The sequence below is a fragment of the Pieris napi genome, chromosome 13, assembly GCF_905475465.1.
Source record: "Pieris napi chromosome 13, ilPieNapi1.2, whole genome shotgun sequence".
In the NCBI taxonomy this organism is placed as follows: Eukaryota; Metazoa; Arthropoda; class Insecta; order Lepidoptera; family Pieridae; genus Pieris; species Pieris napi.
Window position 1 is genome coordinate 1995539 of NC_062246.1, and position 21268 is coordinate 2016806.

Below are 21268 nucleotides of genomic sequence, written 5' to 3' on the forward strand. Positions count from 1 at the left end.
GTATTAAAGTATTTTTAAAAGTGTGAGCTAATGTAATCGCCATACGATTAAAATTTAAAAAAATCATTTGTGGAGGGACCATCAACGCACTTATAAAGCGTGTAATTTTTTTTATTACAATTAGACATTTGTGTAATCAAAAGCTTAAAATTTAAATTCAAAGAACTCTAATTTATAAAATTAGTTAGATTTCTCTATCTCTCTCTCCGCAGAGACATTGCGTCTCTATGCGTATTCTATAAAGTGTTCTTTTGCGGTCTAGCGAACTGTGGAATTGACTCCCGGTGACTTCCCTAAGAGATATAACCTCCAATTGTTTAAGGATTGGGGTTATGAAAAAAAAAAATATGATTTTAGTTAAATCGGCTTCTACGCATCTAACCGCTAACGGGAACTATAACATTGTTCCTATAATTTGTTAATGCGTGGTTCTCGCTTAATAGGGGTCGAAACCCTCGACCCTACCCCTTATTCTCATCGATAACAATGGCTCGCAACTAATACTGTATCAAAATAATTGAATTAATTCGGTTGACAACTTCGGTTATACTTACTGTATAAAAACTGTTTAATAAACTGTAAAAATATTGATTTTAATAGTTCACTCAATACCTAATTGATATTGAATAATCCATAAAAAAACACCGATGACGTCACTGGTTTATGATAAAGTTTTTCAAAATGTTAAGGGAGAAGGAAGTAGATATGGGTAAGATTAAGGGTGAGATTCAGAAACAATACTTATATTACGTATGTCAAAATACAATGGATTTTTGACGTAAGCTGTTATTTTTAATAAAAAACAGAGTCAGTCTAGCGCTATGCTAAGTCTCGTTTCTTTAAAAATCTTTCTTAGAATCCAGGCTTGTTAGAGCGCTAAGTAAAACTTGCGTATGTCAAATTTTTCGACATACCGGAGTTCCGCTAGCTATAAGCCTCAACTATGCCGACTCAAGCAAAAGAAACAAATGTTTTTAATTAAATTAAGCAAATAAAGGACTTATTTATTTAATGTAAAAGACGAGTGACTCAGATCTGGCAATTGATTTTAAAATAATTTATTTAAGTTTTAGCATAAGTTTAATATGTTTAGTTATGCTAAAACTTAGCGTCTATTAAACATCAAATTTTCTTTAGTTACATTTTAAGCTCCTAAACAATTTAAAACCGCTTTCAAGCGGGAATTAATTATCATCTGATTGGAATGTTAACACGGATTCTCGGCTGTTTAAATTCTTGCTACGTGCCAGCCGTTCGATGGATCGTGAAAAAGAATCGAATTGTTGATGTCTAGTTTGAAAAATGTCACAGATTATATTAGGTTGTAGAGCAAATTAGTTTGTAGTATATTTTTTATCTATTTTAACATAAAAATATATTGTAAATTATGATGTTGTATTTAAAAACCACTGTGGTTTGTGTATGTAACAATAGCAGTCTTGTTAAGGAGCGCGACAAATTCATATAAAACGAGTTTTTCACCTTACTTTGTACCTAGTCCATTTATTAGTCGCGGTAGCAAATACCTCAACCATTTTATTTATTTTAGTTAGCTATTGACCGGATAATAAAGAGATTCAGTACATAAATCTGAAATCAGCTGGAGCGATTTCTTACTTTAATGCTTATAAATAATGAATCCGGTAGGTTATATTCCCTTCCTTCGTATTCCATGATTTGATTTACGACAAAACTATTAAATTTATTTTAAATATACATATTACAAGTTTAGAATCACTATCGTTGTACTTACTAGTTATTAATTAAAAATAAGGAATTTTACATGGTATTATTTGTATTTAATAACATTATTTTAAATTATCTCTGCATGAGTTTTATGAGTAGGTACATGACTTGCACTGTCCGAAAAAATCGGACACAGAAAAAATGCGAGTGCATCACTACATTGCCGCGCAAAATAACGTCAGAGAGCCCGCCCATTCCAATCTGTCAAGTTGACAGCGCGACTCATCGTTCAGAAATACAAACACGATCGCTCGTTAGGCATTGATGACTTCGTTAATTGTTTATTTGGCTTCCTGCCAAAGAATTATCTCCACAAGCAAAAACATTAAATTACATTTATCCAACCGAATAAATTAATTCATTTTGCAATAAGATCTATCTGCATCGCATTCACTAGACATAGGTGAATAACGAATCTACAAAATAGAGAACTAGTATATTTGAAAGATCTGCTGAACTTTTACTTAAAAGATCTACAAAACTTTGAGGAAATACATATATACATAGCTTCTTTTGGTAGCTAGATTCTCGATTATACCTACGTACGTATTAGTAGCTTCATGTGGGTTTGATACCACGAAAAACATAGAGAATACTTATTTGACTGCTTATACTATTTTTAATCTTACATAGTGCTCCAATTTAATAAAGCATAACCATAACAAGCAATTAATGAAATACTACGCACGTCTCCATAAGCGACGAATTATCATCACTATAGGTCTACCAGGATCTGATGGCAAAAAGGGAAAAAAGAAATTGACGCTAGCAATACTGGGGAAATTGGAGTAAAACGTTTTGATACTTTTTTTCCTTATAGCGGCTGATTCTGTGTGTGATACATGCAAAATATATAAAAATGTATCCAATGATAATTTTTGAAAATGTGGTGAATGTGGGGTTTTAAATTTAGATGAAAACTCCAATTACTCTGTTCATGAGTTTATTAATTAATTAAGAACTTGAAAATAGTTCCAAATACTGCACATCCATAAAAAGTCTTCAACGCAGTATTTATAATAAACCTTTCCTCCTGCATCTCCATTAACCGATCTTGATCTATGAACTGATTTTCAATTTTTATTACATGTTCATAAGATTTTCGCTATTCATCGATCCCTATTTGAGAGAAAAAAAATATTGGTTGTTTGTAAAGTAGGTTTACGATCGAGATGTTTACGTGATAACGTCTTATTGGTGATATAAGTTTTTGGGAAGTAAGGAATTAATGAAGATAACAATTTTTTCAAATTTTAAATTACATCTATCGTTTTATTCACACTTTTGATGATAAATTTCGGGTGTAAAATGACAAGTTTACTTATTCGACTATGATATACATTTTTCTTCATACATTCACGGAATGACTGGCAGCGCTCGAGATGAGACGGGAGATCGGTCCGTCTCTCTCTCGTTATACCTGCGATCGCGCTCATGAGGTTTTGGTGTGACACAAGTTTCTGAACATGTCACCCGACTAAAACGATTTTAAAGACGTTATCACGTCAAAAACAGTGTAAATCTCATTTATCTCGTTTCAGATCAATTCTAAATCAAAACTATCCAAGTGTATTTGTAGTATAAGAAACCCCTGAAATAAACCAAAGTTTAGTATAAGTACATAATATAATACACACGAAAAATCCCATAAACCAAAGTATCAAGACGTGTCATTCCTACTAACCAGTCAACGCTTGCACATGGCTCAATATCGATGATTGTGTATGTTCTGCATCTTGTTGATCAAGTATTCTTTGATAAACATTGAAAACAATATGTCTTGCTTGCGATCGAAGAGGTTTCTTCGACATTTTCATCAATTTTTAAAGGAAATTTGAAGCCAAACCAAAAACAATTCCTCGAAATTTCAGTTGACAGATGAAATTTTTCTTTTATTGCCATATGAAAATCGCTAATTAAAAAAAAAAAAATTGCCATCAGATTCTGGTAGACCTATACAAGAATGATGTTGTCTATGATTATGATAGTATAACCAATCAAAATATTAAGAAATAAAGACAAACAATTAATGCTTTATGTTCAAAGTAAAATAGTTGTTTGTTTGTGAAGTAAAATAAACTTCGTTCGCGTTCGCGCGCGACGCACAGCTGTCAGTCAACCATATTTAGCTCAAAAGGCGCGAAACCGTCACAGCATTTCGCGGCTCATTTCAATTTTAGAACGCAATTTTCGGTTTCATTTTCAAAGAGATGCTAAAATGTTGCCAGCGCAATAAAACACGGGAAGCCGAGCGTGATGTTGTCAGCGTTTGGTAACAAATTGGTTAATTGCCTCTTAGTTATTTATAAGTAGTTGAGTGAAATCCAATTAGGGAATTGTTGACATCTAGTTAAATTTGGTAAAAAATAGTTCCGGGCATAGTTTAACAAGATTTTATGTATAACCAATTTATTAATGTACTATAAATACAAATCGAATAAGTATATGCACCGACATAATATTAACTATTTTCTAAGTAGTTGTAGATTTTTTACGTTATTATTAGTAATAGCAAAAACAGAAAAAAAGTTTTTTCTAAAATAAAATATATAAAAAATAATAAAGAATACATCATTAAGAACTAAAGTAGCAGATGTCACAATGAAACGTAAAAGAAGAAGACAATTTAGAAGGTAGATAGACAAGATTAGGGAAACAGTAGGTGGTAGGTACATGGCAGATAGTAGCACAGTGCAGACAGGACTGGAATTGAAGGAGGCCTTTGCCAAAAAGGGCACACAGCCTTGCGATTCTGTAACTCACTTTTCGAACTCTCACAGCGGCGGTCGCGCTCAAATCAGTCGTAAAGCAGTAATTTTACGATTTGGCATTCTGATAAACAATAAGCTCCCTCCTTATATAAGGAGGCCAAATCGTAAAATTACTACTTTACGACTGATTTGAGCGCGACCGCCGCTGTGAAAACCGCTGTGAGAGTTCGAAAAGTGAGTTACAGAATCGCAAGGCAGATATCTAGCAATAAATGATATGATAGAAATATAAATGTATTTAAATGTAATGTATCTGAACTAGAATTATTAATAACGAATCATAATTGAATTAAGTTTGTTTTATACATTATTTAGATCTTCTCTGTTAAACCGACACTGCGTTACTCATATCTATAGCCAATACGCAATAATTGGCTGGAATTGGCACTCTATGTTAAAGTTTTTTCCAATTTTATGGATGTACTTATTCTGACGAGGTTACCCAGTTTTGTTGTAGTTTTACCAATATTCGTAGGGAAAGTCGCTAAGTTGGTATTAAAAGCACCTACTGTTCGATAATTGATTATTATTGGCTATGTTGTTCGAACACTTATAACTCGGGAACGGCTGGACCGATTTTCATGGTTTGTGAGTGTATTTGCCTCCGTCCCGATTAAAAATATTGTTAAACTGGTAAAAAAAGGGGAAAAGAAGTACAAGGCAAAATATTCATGGATTATATTTCGTAACTGTCAAATATTTAATGTTCACGCTTCGATACGATGAACTCTGCCCTCAACTTGAAGAACGTAACGTAACGTAATCTAAATATCTTCGAATCGACAAGATATATCCACAATATTCACATAATTAATATTTTATATTTTTAAAATGAGAATAATATCAGCTATGACAAGGTCAGAAATAACATTTAATATGTAGGTATATTTCGTCAAATATTCATGCGTGCGTTCAGAAATTGATTTGTGTAAAATCTATATAATATATAAAAATGAAACCCGTTTTCCGTTGTCACGACATAACATGAAAACGGCTTGACTGATTTGTCTGATTCTTTTTTTATAATATTCCTTGAAGTACGAGGACGGTTCTTACTTAGAGAAAAATAAAAAAAAATTGAGTGAAAAAGTCTAAAAACAACACTTTTCTATATTCCCATACAAAATATTCGTAATAATATTTAAAGGCAATTTGAACTTTAATACCATATCATAAATTTCAAGTGTTAGTAGAGGGTTTCCGGGAAGGTAAATGTTTATTTTTTGACATAATGTATTTGTTGTATTATCAACTTTCTTTTTTTTATCTTACCTAGAATAGCAGAAAAAGTATTAAAAAAAAATAAAGAATCGACTGTTAGGCGGTACGAAGTTCGCCAGGCCAGCTAGTAAATAATTAATATCGAGCTATTTAAATACAACAAATCTAATATATAAAATTCTCGTGTCGCGGTGTTTGAAGTTTAACTCCTCCGAACGATACGATACTCATGAAATTTTGTGTGCGTATTGGGTATGTCTGAGAATCGGACAACATCTATTTTTCATCCCCCTAAATGTTAAGGGTAGTCCAGTCCACCCCTTAATTATTATTTTTTAATTTTTAGATAATATTTTATGTTTTTATGATACAGCATTTAAAAATACATACTACCCCTAATTTTCACCTGACCACGACCAACCCCTTTTTTTATTATAAATTATATACATGGCAAAACGACGTTTGCCAGATCAGCTAGTAGCATTTAAATTAATTTAAAAAAAAACGTTAAGTCGAAACTCACTGAATCATTCCAGATTATTCTGTCAATCCAGCCAGAGTCAGTAGATATATTATTAGTATTAGAATTAATACATTTACGTCGCGAAAGTATGATTAAAATCATAATTTAACTTCAACTAATCTATAACACGAGATTTATTCGCCGGATGGTACCATATAAAAAAAGGTTCATTTTAATTTTTTGCCATACCTACTACGACTTCGACTACAACAGCATTTCAGGGTTTCGTCAATTATCGTATATTTTCATGACGTATCTTTTGGATTCGTTTAACGCCGTGAACACTGCACTCAAGGCCCCTGTGACAAACTTCTTTAAGTAGGTATTTCCATGTTTGATATATGATAATAATTCTACTAACAAATATAGGGCTGATATATCTAACACTCATGTAACTTTAAAGCGCATCTAGCTAAACGCGTCATCGACATGATTTCTATATCTTTGAAGAAGAAATAAGCGAGCATAGATAATTTGGTCTATAAAATAAAGATTTTAGGTTATTTTTAAGTTTTTTTTTTAGTAAATACTGTTTTATTGTTATAAAAGTTTTAACGCAAGCCAATACCTTAGCAAGGGAAACGGGAAAGCGTAATTTATAATGTTAGTTATACAGCGTCTCAAGACATCTTGACTGAATTTTTTAATAATATTTTAAAATATAAAGATAAACTTTAATTGCCTGCATACAACATTTTCCTAACGGTCATTTATAATAAAATTAGCCTTACATAGAATTATAAGAAATCAATGTTTGAAAATCCCCCAACGTAACTCACAATGCACGCCGAGGGTGGAAATAATGTTGCCATTCGTCATAAATTCAATAGGCACTTAATGGACGCCTGGGACTTTCTTCCTCTTTGTTTAAACCATTTAAGGGTCAGTGATAATAATATACAGAACACAGTGCTTTAATGTTATTTTTAATAGCCTTTTCATTGGAAGGAAACCGCAGTTTTATTGCTCTAGTAAAAAAAAACTTTCATAAATGCGTCATTTCTAAAAAGACTATTCTTGGGTACTTATTTTATGAGAATTCTATAAGCAATTAGTAAAAATATAATCAGAACAAAATTTCAACTTTATGAATCAATAATTTTTATTTTCTTTAATTTATAAAAAATACCTATGTTCAGTAACAACAAACATTATTGTTTTCGTAAAGTGGCGTCATCTTGTATCAGATAGTAAATACTTTCAGAGTCAAGGTCTGCCACAAGGTCACATGGTGTATCATAGACAAGAAAGATCACATATTTTGAAAAGTGGAAATAGAACCTTTCTTAGGTAATCCCTAAATGGAACATGTTTTATAAATATTGCGATTTTCATTAGATCGGTTTACTAAAAATAAAAGATATGAATACAGAGCATGTGATTTGCAACTCTTAAAAAGTAAACATTAAATATGTCTGACGTCAGTGTTGTCAAAATTTGATGTGTCATGTCTTGATGTAATATTTTTGTCCCACCACAACAATAAAATAGCAAAAAATACACTGAAATAAATTGGAGAAATTTATAACTGTGCTAGAAAACCTGGAAAAGGCGACACAACATAATGCACTGGTTCGGAGGAACAATCGCTGAAGCGGTAACACTGTCGAAACAAAAAAATGCGATTTTTGTTGTTTTCGTTGAAGGTTTGTTTCTTTTGCATCTCTCTATCACTTCTATGTGCTTTAACAATATTTTTTACCATTGTTTAATTTTATATCCACATATTATTACGTCATGCACTAATAACATTTCGTAACCATTGGACATTACTACATATTGATTATTTAACCTTACTATAAACGTTACAATATATTCTTGTATCAATAGTTAATCAATTGAAATAACAGATTACCCCACGAACAATATAACATATTCGACTTTATACTTTTGTTGCATTCTTAAAGGTTTACATAAATATAATGAAAGGTTATTTAAAGAAAGACTAGTTGAAATTATGGATGAATGAAATCATTTATTTGCTGAAGGAAATTATAGCATACATATACTAAGTGGCTAATATTTCATTAAAAATGTATAATACACAATACCTAATTATCTGCTATCTTTGCTGTATGTATGTTGTATATTTTCTATCCAGTCTGTTAATTGAAGTGATTTTCATATATCTTTTGTGTTTAGCTGTTATTTCTGGTTGTAACATTAAATATATGTCTGTCTTATTGGTTATAGTAATAATAAAGTTAATATTGTGTTCAGGAGACAATGACTTGTCAAAGGAATTAGCAGCAACAATTGACAATGGATCGGTTTTGAAACGGTTGGCTGACCCAACAAACTTCTTAGCAATAAAACTGAAGAGTGGAACTGAAAATTATACATATTTTGCACAGATTTGTATCCTTTTTTAAAATTGTTTATTGCACACTAATTACTGCTTCTAATTACAAATAAAACTACTCTAGTAAACTTAAAACACAATGAGTTGTAATATTAAAACACCTCATATTGCACTGTGACCTGCAGTTTGGTTGTTTCTGTCTAGATTGTTACTAGGAACTAGAACTCACCATATAGATTGTAATTTTAATAATTTCCTTAATACCATGTTAGATCAATTTGTGCCAGTACCATCCCTATTCTTCATTGGAAATAATGGCACACCTTTAGAAGTTGTTTGTGCTGGTGTTGAAGCAGAGAATCTTGCAGAAAGGATTGACCGTATCCTTGAAGTGCACTGTAAGTAGTCATTCAATTCTTATTTAAGAGGGCTTTATCAGCTGCCAAGTTAATTTTTTATTTAATGAATTTTGAATTACACATACATGATTGTTTTTTGTTGTCTTAAAGTTAACAATAAAAGTTAAATATGTACTATGTTTGGATGTCAAAGCAGTGTGTGATTAAACTCAATGTAATAATTTTTTAATTAATCTTAATGTAAATTTCTCAAACTTATGTAACTATTTCAGACCAAGGTAAATCACTGCAGCCATCTACATCAAAACAAAATATAAAAGAAGAAACTAAGAACTTACTGCAGTCTGAAGCTGCCGCCACTGAGAAGACTGTCACAACACCTAAAGAGAATGTACCTAAAATAGCAGAAGAACCTGGTAAGACCTGCTATTATTAAAAGCATTAATTTGTATGAAATCCTGTGTTCCGGCTTGACTGAGTGAAACCGTTGTTTCACATGCTTGCTGCTTTGTGATTTAGTATCATTCCTTAAGTGCTGACACACACTTTGTAGAGAAATAATGGTTTTACAAATCTTAAGACTAAACCCATTTACCAAACTAAACTTTAGATTTCAAAGATTAGAATAAATATATTACTAAAGCAAGCTTGTCTTAATAATATCTGAGTTTTGGTTAGTTCAAAATATGGATAGTAATACTGGGACACTTCTAATTTGCTCGACAGAAATCTCTGGACCAGCTGCGAAGATCCCTAAGACTGTGCATCATGAAGTAACCCGTTCGGGGACTGAGTACGAGGTGGTGTGTGATGGTGATGTGTGTGTCCGGAAACCAAAGACAGGACAAGATACCCCGGGGCCAAGTCATAGGGAGGATACCAATGCTGAAACCCCTATGGAGGTGGTAAGCCTATATTAATATTACAGACTGGAATTTAAAATTATCTGAGAAAATATTTGACATAGTTAATGTGTTTAGTTCCTGTAAAAATCAAATAATTTTAATTCGCCCAGTAAAGATATTAATACAGGATTTAATTATTAATCTGTATAGGAAAAGCCGGTTGAAGACATTCCTGATGTAAACGCAGAGGAGAAGATAGAAAGAGCTAAAGAGCTTATTGAAGCAAGACGAAGAGAAAAAGCAGAAAAGGAAAAAGAGGTATTTCAATATTCTTTTTATTTTTATTAAGGTAATAATTACCTAACTAAAGTTTTTTTATGAATTTTTTTTACTGAACTTTCAGTTAGAGAGGGAAAAGGAGTTGGAAAGAAGAGCGACAGGTCAAGGTGTCGCTGAACTCAAGAGATGGCAGACCGAACAAGAGTTCAAGCAGATACAGGTATCTTCATTTGATTAATAAGTCGATAAAGTTATGATTATAACCAAAAAAATTGAGATTTATTCCTTGGGGTTCCAAACCCCCAGAACCCCTTGTGGTTCCTCAGGAATGGGGGTCGACTACTCAGGGATTCTAATGGATTCTTATTTACATAACCTATCTAAGTAAGTTTTTTCGTAATGACATAAAAAAACGAGTGGAGCATGACGTACAGACCCGATAGGTAACGCATGTTGGGCTCTGTACTTAGAGAGCAAACAACGTATACGGCGAGAGAACGATGAGGTACTTGCTACCGCGGCTAATAAGTGGACTACCTGGTCAGTTATTAGGTAGCTTAACATAAAAAGTAAGTTAAAAAACTACTTTTATATGCATTTGTAGCGTTCCTATTAATCGCTATCTTTACATTTATTCAAACCACAGCGGTGTAATTATGATTTTATTATATTATTCTGTAAAATACCTAATTAAAAAAAAGAAATTTACTAAATTAATTTTGAAATTAACACCCTTAACAAAACGTTGTATTTTATAAATGATTTGACTTGGGGGGTTAACGGGTAATTTTGTATATATCATATACTAGCCGTTTCCCGCCCGCTTTGCTGGGCGAATTAAAATAGGAAATAAATAAAATGCTATGTTTCATTTTTTTTTTTTCATATTCTTATTATTCTTCTTTTTAACTTCCCGCTAAGAAAATTGAAAATTTTCGAAAATCGAGTTTATAACAGATGTTGTCGTTTTGAGGTTCTAGGAAGCCTCCCCGAATGATTCCGCGGTGAAGTCCGTTTGGATACATTTTCATAAAAGCAATAAAAAAATGAAGGAACGTTGGAATTTAACATTTAAATAGCATAAACCATACCATACTAGGAAAAATTTCGCATCGAACGGCAGTAGTTTCATGTCGATACGATCAGTGGTTGAGGCGTGAAGGAGCCTCAAACGAAGACCATTTTTCTTATATATATATATAAGAAAAATGTGTGTAATTTGTATTCCTGATCGTAGGAGGAAAGAAAACGTGAGAAAATGGAAAATAATTTGGCGAGACAGCGTATATTAGAGCAAATAGCTCAAGACCGTGCCGAGAGAAAGGCGAGGGATCAGCCGCAGACGCAAACGGCTACGACGCCGCCTGCGCAAACGCAAACCGCTACGACGCCGCCTGCGCAAACGCAACTGAGTAAGATACTATTTTACATTACATTTTACTATTAAAAAAAAATTGCACTAAAAGTTTACCTTGTTCTTTCAAAGACACATTTCTGTGTGTATTTTTAAAAAAAATTGCTTTAAACTTGCAAATTTGCGTCTTTTGTGTCTGGGTGTGTGTATACCTAAGTATGTGTTAGAAACAGATAATGAAAATGACATGTGTTGATTATCATACTTAATTGATTACGTTATATATTAATTGTGTTTTATAATATATGCATGTATTATGTATGTATATTAAAATTTCAGTATATTCTTAGTATTCATACTAAAATAAAAAATATATAAATGAAAAAAAAAACATCAAAAAACTATTATTAAATTCTGATTTATATTTACTAAAATAAATAAATGCAGTGTTGGCCTAGTAGTTGCAGACTCTCATCCCTGAGGTCGTAGGTTCGATCACCGGCTGTGCACCATTGGAATTTCTTTTTATGTGAAGGAGAACATCATGGGGAAACCGGTTTGCCTTAGACCCAAAGAGTCGACGGCGTGTGTCAGGCACAGGAGGCTGATCACCTACTTGCCTATTAGATTGACAAATGATCATCAAACAGATACAGAAATCTGGTGATATTTATTTTGTTTAGTTCAAAAAATTTGCCATTACCTCTTCTGCCGGCCAGTGCCTTTACAGGCATACATTTAGCTTAAATAATAAATGATGTAGTACTGTTTATTTATTTAGTATTTACTGTATTAGCATTGTATTTATACCAAAAATAATAGATTTTCTTTATCACAGCGTCTGGAGATGGCACTCCTCGCGCGAGAGTCCAATTCAAGATGGCGAATGGCGAATCTCACACAGCGCATTTCGAAGCGTCCACTACGGTTTTGGAACTGCATGAGTATGTTGCTGATAATTTGCAGGTAAAACAGAACAGATATTTATTATTTTTACATAATAATTATATAATATACTAGCTGACCCGGCAAACGTTGTTTTGCCATGTATATTATTTCTAGAAAACATTTTTTTAGTTCAATAAAAATAACTATCTACAATAATAAATATAGGGGTTGATCGTAGAGGGGTGAAAATTAGGGGTTGTATATATTTTTATATGCTATATCATAAAAAAAAGACGGGTTACACTCCGAAAGCGCCGGCAGAAGTGAAAATTGAATATTAACGTTGTGCATTTTTGATATTTTGGAATGGTTTGGGAATAATTTCGCACGAATTGCTTTAATTATCAGTATAAAAGTACTATCATTTATGTGGTAGTGTACAATATTTATTTATTGCGCTACACGTACACAAACATGCCAATTTATATTACATTAAATACGCATAGGTCACGTGTCTTGACGCGAGTTTAACATTTTTTACCCATTCCAAAAAAAGTGTTCAACGCCGCTAAAGATGTTTTCACTTCAATAAAAACAAAAAATATTGTCTAAAATGTTCAAAAAAAAATTGGGGTAGACACCCCATATCACTTAGGGGTTTGACAAATAGGTAACACGAGAATTTTATATATTAGATTGTACAGCTTGCCAGCAATTGGACTATGAAATTTGTGGTTAAATGTATATGTATTAAATGTCAGGAGTATCTGTATAGTAATGTACTGTATGTATGAGCAAACTGCACTAGATAACTAAATATGAGAGGATGAGATGTAAGAACCTAACCACCCTACGGAGAGCTTAGCCCTACAGGTGTACATTAACACATAAATAGTGAATATATAAATAAGTACGGGATGTCTGCTACAAGAGACCGAAGGTAACAGACGGAGCCCTTCGAGTAGGTTCAAAGGTTTAGGTGGTGGGATTATCTCAAAGCTATCGGGCAGACTCACCACGATAATTAAGTTATAATAATTATTTTGTAATGGTGAATGTGGTGGAGAACAGATTTTTTTTACGTATGTAACTATAATGACGTTGTGGTTTATGACAATTTCCTTTGAATAATTGTAATGTAGAGGGAGGGGAAAACTTGCTGAGTTTCTTGCCCGTTCTTCTCAGAACAAGGCCTCCTGGTTTAGCGAACAGATGGCGTAGTCTTGCTCTTTCGCGAATTTTGTAGACGTTTTTGACATTCATAAGCATGCCCTAAGACGCTTCTAAATTGAATAAACGTATTTTGATTGATTTCATTGATGATTTGAAATGAATGAGACAGAGCAATATTCAAATCTGATTTATTGTTAAAAAACATTTTAAATACTACTTACACTTATTCACACATACACAATATTATTTATGTGAGCTATTGGTGTATCGCGTACTTTCAGCTGTTAAAATTTAGAACAACCATGTCAGCAGTTGGTGAATGTTCAAATGAAATCTGAACAAACATCTTATTAAAATTGTGTACTTAGTATTTTAGTCACCAACAGGTAAGGGAGCGTTCAAGTATTGCGTGACGCAATTTTTGGAGATTATTGACCCCAATGTAACGCGCCGTAAAGTTTTTCTGTACCCAAGTATACTAAAACGTTCGTGATCACCTAATGACTCTTTATACCTATTACCATTATGTGGTGTAAAGTACTGAAAAGTCGAGAATAATATTAACAATAACGCGTAATTCGATCCCCGCCCCGCATCGTAACGTTCTACAAAAGGACAAAAATTCGTTACGTAATACTTGAATGCTGCCTAATAGGTACTCAAGAAGTTGAATTACGTTTATATATTTTATTAATAACTAGCTGATCTGGCTAACTTCGTTCCGCCCTACAACCTTATAATATCGTTGTTACTTTAATTTAACTTATTTTAGGATTTCATTAATGTTAAGTATTACATTAATACAACTTTTTTGCAAATACAGAAATGTTTTATTGCTTGCCATTGCGAAAGAAGAATGGCAGTTTTACACATTAGGCATCTTCTCTCTAGCGTCAATATGGCGATACTGCATGTTAAGCACTTTCTGATATCCAACATCTTTTGATCAGGATCAAAGCATGGTTATGCATCTCCTCATTCACCTCAAGATCGGAATTTCTTGAACTGACACGAATTCGACGTAAAATGATGCGAAGTTTTGTCAACAGATGGCACCATATGGTTTTTGCATTCGTAAAATTAATTTATTTATTTATTGTTATTCGATAACTTATCCGATATTTTATTGCTTATTCTGCTATTCGGGACGGAAACAAATCCAACAAATCAAAAACCATGGCAATCGGTCCAGCCGTTCTCGAGTTATACGTGTTGTAACAAACACGACTTTCTTTTATATATATAGATAATACATTTATATGATGAATGAAACTCCATTGTGTTGCTGAAATTATTATTTAAACAGCAATTACTTTAATCTAATTCTTTTAAAATCCAAAATGTTAAAAAAAATCTTATAAAATTCAAATGACAAGCCAAAAGGAACTAGTGTCTTTTCCACAGACTAACAAACAAATTAAATGAAACGTTAGTTAACATATGAGGTAAAGAATATAATCTTTTGCTTGAAACTGGCATAAACTTTTTTTTTTTTTAAAGACAATTCACACCAATTGGCCTAGTCCCATGGTAAGCTGGTGAAGCTTGTGTTATGGGTACTAGGCAACGGATATACATACATATTATTATAGATAGATATAAATACATATTTAAACACCCAAGACCTAAGCACAAAACCAAATGCTCACCACATCGATGTTCGTCTCAGCCGGGGATCGAACCCGGGACCCATGGATTCGCAGTCAGGAGTAGTAACCACAAGACCAATGAGTCGTCGCTAAATAAACTATTGCCATAATATTTAAAAAAAAGAATATAATCTAAGAAATTTAATTATTTATTTTCATTTATTTTCAATATACAATCACAAAAGGTGTCAAACATGTTTATGCGTCTGCCATGTAAATATATGCATTTTGAACATTTAAGTATACGTCCAAATTATTAAATCGGTTCGTTTTCCTTAATAAATCTTGAAATTAAATGTCGTATTTTGGTCTTTTGATATGTTTTTATTTTTAGTCATGAATATATATCATATATATTTTTAAATAATTCACTTTAAAATAATCTTTTCAAGTAATTATAATATTTAAATTAAACCAAAATCACATTTTCTTATTTAAAAATACAAAAAGTTTTTTTTTAAAAAACGGTCCGGATGCTTGTCTGTACCGCTGCTCATGGACAATCGTACTGTAAGAAGGTCGCTAGTGTGTCGCCGTCCTTTAAAAATAGGTAGTCTCTTTTACTTAATTAAAGCAGCATTTGATAGTGATAGTGATAGACCACCTACTCTAGTTAGCAGGTATTTACTTAAAATGTATATTATAACTAGCTGACCTGGCGAACATCGTACCGCCTAACAGTCGATTCTTTATTTTTTTTAATATGTACTTATTCTGCTATTCGGGACCCCGGTCTAGCTAGTAAGATAAAAAAAAGAAAGTTGATAATACAACAAATAAATATGTCAAACAATAAAAATTTATCTTCCCGGAACCCCTTTTTTTTTTTTTTTTTTTTTTTAACGTCAGGAAATGCTTTTACGCATATCCCTGCTGAATTTTACTCCAGCAGGAATTATGTGGGACTCAGACATAATATTTACACACCTACCCACTAAAACCTGACGGATGCCTTCGGCTCGCCAAAGAGCGGAGGCAGGTAACAGCTGTGCCCTATCCTTACCCCCGCCAAACGCGAATGCCACAATATCAACGTGACTCCTCCCACGAACAAATCATCAGCATCTTAACTTAGGGCAGACGTGCGAAAGCACGGCGTCGCTGCCCCAGTCGTCGTTTTCTTACCGGCGGAGCATCAGAATTGTTTTCGCGCTGACGCTCCGCATTCTCTTTCTCAGTCATGACGGCCTCACAAAAAGCCTTGAAGGCATTCCATGGGCCGTCATTGTCAGCTTCCACCATTCTTTGGATAATTAGTGGAAGCGACAGATTGCCAACAATGCTATCAGCAAGGACCGAGCGAAAGCCGTCCCAAGCCGGACACTCCTCAACAGTGTGCCTCACCGTATCCTCTCTACAGTCACAATGATGACAAGCAGGTGTCGCCTCTCTCCCAACGATTCGATGCAGGTAACTCCCAAAGCATCCATGCCCAGAGAGAACCTGAACGAGCCGATAGGAAAGCGATCCCCACCGTCGGTCCACCCAGTGTTTCAAGAAGGGACGAATAAGATCAACGGTTTGTAAACCAAACCGACATTCACTTAACTCATCCCTCCATTCTAGCAAAATTAGGCGGCGATACTCCTCCTTCCAGACCTTGACTACCTCCAGAGGTGGGTCAAAACCACCACTCCTGGCTTCAGCTCGTCTCCAAAAAATTTCACCTAAAGCCAAAGCTTCCAAATGCCAAGGCGGAGTGGCGGCTATGACACATGCCGCGTCACAGGATACGGTACGGTATGCCCTAGCAATTCTTATGGCAACTTTACGCTGTGACCGTCTCAGTAAAGCCTTGTTGTAAAAAGACAACTTATCTGCCCATATCGGACACCCATAAAGCGCCTTTGCACGCACCACTCCAGCATAAAGGAGCCTACAGCCCCCGCCTGGCCCACCGTTATTTGGCATTATACGACCCAATGCCATTGCAGTTGAATCAAGCTTGGGTTCCAGGGCAGCAAAATGAGCCTTGAAAGTCCATCGGGCGTCAAGAACCAACCCGAGGTATTTCAACGTCGACTTTAATGCCATATGAACACCATCCACTATTATCTCAGCGCCTCTAGGTGGTGACCTCCTAGCGAAACATATGACATCTGATTTTTGTAGAGCGACTCGAAGACCAAGTTGTCTTATACGAGTCACTACTTCTTCCACTCCAGCAGTAACTAACAAACTCGCCTCCTGATAATTACATCCCTTGGCCGTCACAAGTGTATCATACGCATAACATATTAAACCTACTCCTGGCATCAGTCTACCTCGAAGGACTGCATCAAATCCAATGTTCCACAAAAGGGGCCCAAGAACAGACCCCTGTGGAACTCCACATCGAACCTGATAGCATCTCCAACCTTCCCGACTTGGATAAATGATCGATCGATCAAAGAGATAAGTTCCTACTACATGGCGTAAGTACACAGGCACACCATGATAAAGGAGACCATCCATAATCGCTCTCCAGGGAATAGTATTGAACGCATTCGCAATATCTAGCGAAACCGCCAACACAACCCCACCCCCAGAGACAGTTTCTTCGCACATCTTCCCGGAACCCCTCCACTAACACTTGAACTTTATTATATGGTATTAAAGTTCAAATTGCCTTTAAATATTATTACGAATATTTTGTATGGGATTATAGAAAAGTGTTGCTTTTAGACTTTTTCACTCAATTTTTTTTTATTTTTCTCTCCGTAAGAACCAGCCTCGTACTTCAAGGAATATTATAAAAAAAGAATCAGACAAATCAGTCAAGCCGTTTTCATGTTATGTCGTGACAACGGAAAACTGGTTTCATTTTTATATATATAGATAACAGATGACACGCCTTTACCCAAGGGCGACATATCCATATCCACAGGCGACTAACATTTATCTATAGGTAAATAAAATAAGGCTTTATTATTATTATTAACAGATGACACGTGCTTCGTTTTCTCTCTGGACGGCGTTTCCTCGCCGCGAGTTGACAGAAAACGATGCGACTCTGCGCGATTTACAACTAATCCCTTCTGTGGCCTTGCTCGTGCTTCCGAGACGTACCACCGTCGTGTCTTCTAGTCCTTCGCCATTTAGTTCTCTTATTGGTGAGTCCTATACACTATATTTATTGAAGTGAAACTTCTTTATCGGGGTTGGAAAAAAATTTAGTGTAACATTTTTTCGTTACGCGTCACATTTTTCCGTTACGCGCCATCTTTTGAAGTGAAACTTCTTTATCGACGTTGGAAAAAAATTTACACACATTTGTCACATTTTTCGGTTACGCGCCATCTTTTTCTTGTCCCTACCACGGTTGATCCGAAGAGATTCGAAACCATTAGTAACAAAAATATATAATAACGATAACAATGATAGTAATACTAATAATTCTATTACAATTAATGAAATTCTGTAATAATCTTAGTACTACATAGTAGTACAGTAATAAGTTAAAATGAAATAATTGTATGTATTTGTATTCATGTCTATGATAATAAAAGCCTTTTGTTAAACTTTATCTAATTTAACTTTATTTAACCAATTTCTGTAAAGTTGCATATAGTAGATCATTTTTCGAAAAATAAGGTCATAAAGAAGTTTCACTTCTTACGTGTGTACACCCACACATTTTTTTAAACACAGTACAAAAGCTCAAACCAGTGGCGTAACTATACCATCTGGGGCCCGTGGCAAAATCATTTGATGGGGCCCTATCTGTAAAAATCGTCACGTTGTACTCAGTTTAATTTTAATAAACCTCGAGATTTTCAGCGTACTCAATTACACGTTGTATATGTCCAACTAATGGCCATAGACCTCCTCTCTTAGGCGAGAGGGACTGGTCTGTAGTCCCCACCCTAGCCCAATGTGTATTGGAGATTTCACATTCATGCATAGAACATAATATCTCTTGGGCAGGGGCCCTCTTGGGTTGGGGGCCCGAAGCATTTTGCCCTGCCACCCTATTGTTACACCACTGCCACAGTTTTCTGTATGTGTTACGTGATAATCTTTTTTAATAAACCTACTTGGTCTATCAGATGTTGTAATGTGTCTAAGGCAGTGTTGCCTTTTGTTCCCTAATTTGATTGTTAAGAATTCTAAAATTTATTAAAATTATTTCTAATTTGAATTTTTTTTTTTAATTTACATACTGTGTTTCGTTAACAATTTCCTAGTAATTTCTTCCTAAAACCTATTTAAGATTCTTAAGTGAACAATTATATTATTAATATTAAAAATTATGTATGGTACGTAGTGGGCATAAGAATTTTAGAAGGTTGGGAAACTGATGTAATGCATGCCGGTTTCATCACGATGTTTTCCTTTGTACGATACGAGCGAGTGTTAAAAATCCTTGCACAGTCGTGATTCGAACATAGCTACTGTTATACCCTTAGTATGTTACCTATATTGCTAACCTTTGCCAATCTAGTACGCTAGGTGATGAAAGGGAAGAATTTCTTTTTAAAGAGTATTTTAAGTTCCCGATAGCACGATCTTAAGGCTAAAGCGGGCCATAGACGGACCGCATGTTGCTGTCAAGACCGACTGCAATATGCGGTTTGCTCAGGAACTGCTCGAGCGGTCCGTGTATTGCGGATATGAATTTAGTATGGAAACTACAGATCGCCGTGCGGCGACCGCATATTGCTGTCGGTCTTGACTGCAACATGCGGTCCGTCTACGGCCCGCTTTAGAGATACTTAAGATTAATAATAATAATAATAATTAGCAACGCTGCTGCATGATTTTATTACAATTGAATTTTTTTCAGCATTTTTCTCACAACTTTTCTCCTCAATGGTCTTGGATCCATCATATCAGCTATACACTTGGATTCGGTCGCGTTTGTTTGGGGCAACGAACCCCACGCGAACCCAGGGAGGTCCGGGAAACGTTTCGCCGGGGAACATTCCTTCAGGCAACATTCCACCTGGCATCAGGCGCAGGGGAAATGTGCATAGACTGACAGGGGACAGGCCAGACGATGATAATAATACATGGAATGGGAATTCTACGCAACAAATGTGAGTGCTAAGGCAAATTAAATTAATTTAAAAAATATATATATTTTTGTTTTGCATGTGGAATTTACTTTATTTAAATAATTCTTTTTTACAGGTAAACGGTATTAATGAAGATTTCACAATTACTACGTCGTCTACATATAATTTATATTTAAATAACCATTTTATAAATAATATACAGCACAGCATACATTTAAAATATTTATCTGGCGTATCAGTACTTAAGAGACTTGAAACTAATTTATATCAAATTATTATTTACATATATTCCCGTATTTATATTTTATGATTTAGTTGTAACATTAGAGAATTATATAGCATTGAATAATGGATGAATAATATACAAAATTAAACACCAAATAATTTTTTTTTTTCAAAAATACGCTTTCGATATGTGTAAATCTTTGAAGGCAAATAAAGAGTGGACTATATTAGGTCCCGAGTTGTAAAGCCGTGATTATTTTAATTGGATTACATTAATTATAACTTTGAATTTGTAATCTATATCGATTATAAAATGTAAAACTATATTAGAAACATTATATCACAGGACTTAAGCCTTATTCCTATTCGTTTTCTAGTATAGTTATAAATGATTGTGATCTAATTTATAAATAATAAATATGTTTATATTGCATTTTGTATTTTTTTTATCCCAAAAAAATCTGTTTTCCAACTATATAGAACAAAAATGGAAAACAAATGATTCAATTCAAGAATAGAATGGATCTTTCGATGCTTCCAATGCTTTTAACTCGTAAAAAGAGTCTAATACATAGGATTTTCAAAGTTAAATTTGTTTTTTTTTGTTAACCATAAGAGGATGTAATAAAAAAATTAATTTTAAGCTGAATACTGGCCGATTATACTTTTCTGACAACCAACTAAAATAACTAGACTATTGGCAAACTCTATGGTTGCATACAAGGGCGGATCCAGCTTTGGTGCCAGGAGGGGGTCACATAGTCGTGGTCAAGTCAAGAACTTATAATTTAATTTTGATAACAATAGATACAAGTAAAAAGTAGATATTTTATTAATGTACGTAAGTATTGCACTTAAAAACTTCTTTATTGTACACTTGAAAAACTTAACACATAATATTGTGTACATACAGGTTGGTTCAACTAGTGACGTCAA

The 21268-nt window shown here is 34.1% G+C and overlaps 1 protein-coding gene across 4 annotated transcripts; it reads left to right on the forward strand.

Annotated features, from left to right (window-relative positions):
* Positions 1 to 7679: 7679 nt before the first annotated feature.
* LOC125055134 (UBX domain-containing protein 4) lies at positions 7680 to 20765 on the forward strand. 4 transcript variants are annotated; one of them, XM_047657397.1, is made up of 13 exons: positions 7680 to 7907; positions 8482 to 8619; positions 8836 to 8961; positions 9195 to 9338; positions 9649 to 9827; positions 9978 to 10085; positions 10171 to 10266; positions 11284 to 11397; positions 11428 to 11458; positions 12239 to 12366; positions 18034 to 18202; positions 19876 to 20128; positions 20223 to 20765. In XM_047657397.1, exons 1-13 carry the CDS (start codon positions 7826 to 7828, stop codon positions 20224 to 20226), a joined length of 1572 nt encoding a protein of 523 aa, XP_047513353.1. In that variant the 5' UTR covers positions 7680 to 7825; the 3' UTR covers positions 20227 to 20765. The 4 variants fall into 4 exon arrangements, with proteins under 4 accessions (XP_047513353.1, XP_047513350.1, XP_047513352.1 ...); XM_047657394.1 differs by having other exon boundaries at positions 11284 to 11458; XM_047657396.1 differs by having other exon boundaries at positions 9649 to 9824; positions 11284 to 11458.
* Positions 20766 to 21268: the final 503 nt, after the last annotated feature.

What these genes read in the sequence shown, in the direction of transcription:
- LOC125055134 (XM_047657394.1), top strand. Translation starts at nt 7,826, where the DNA reads ATGCACTGGTTCGGAGGAACAATCGCTGAAGCGGTAACACTGTCGAAA. An exon ending in CTGAAACCCCTATGGAGGTG is followed by an intron (nt 9,828 to 9,977) that starts GTAAGCCTATAT and finishes TAATCTGTATAG; the next exon opens with GAAAAGCCGGTTGAAGACAT. An exon ending in ATGTTGCTGATAATTTGCAG is followed by an intron (nt 12,367 to 18,033) that starts GTAAAACAGAAC and finishes TATTATTAACAG; the next exon opens with ATGACACGTGCTTCGTTTTC.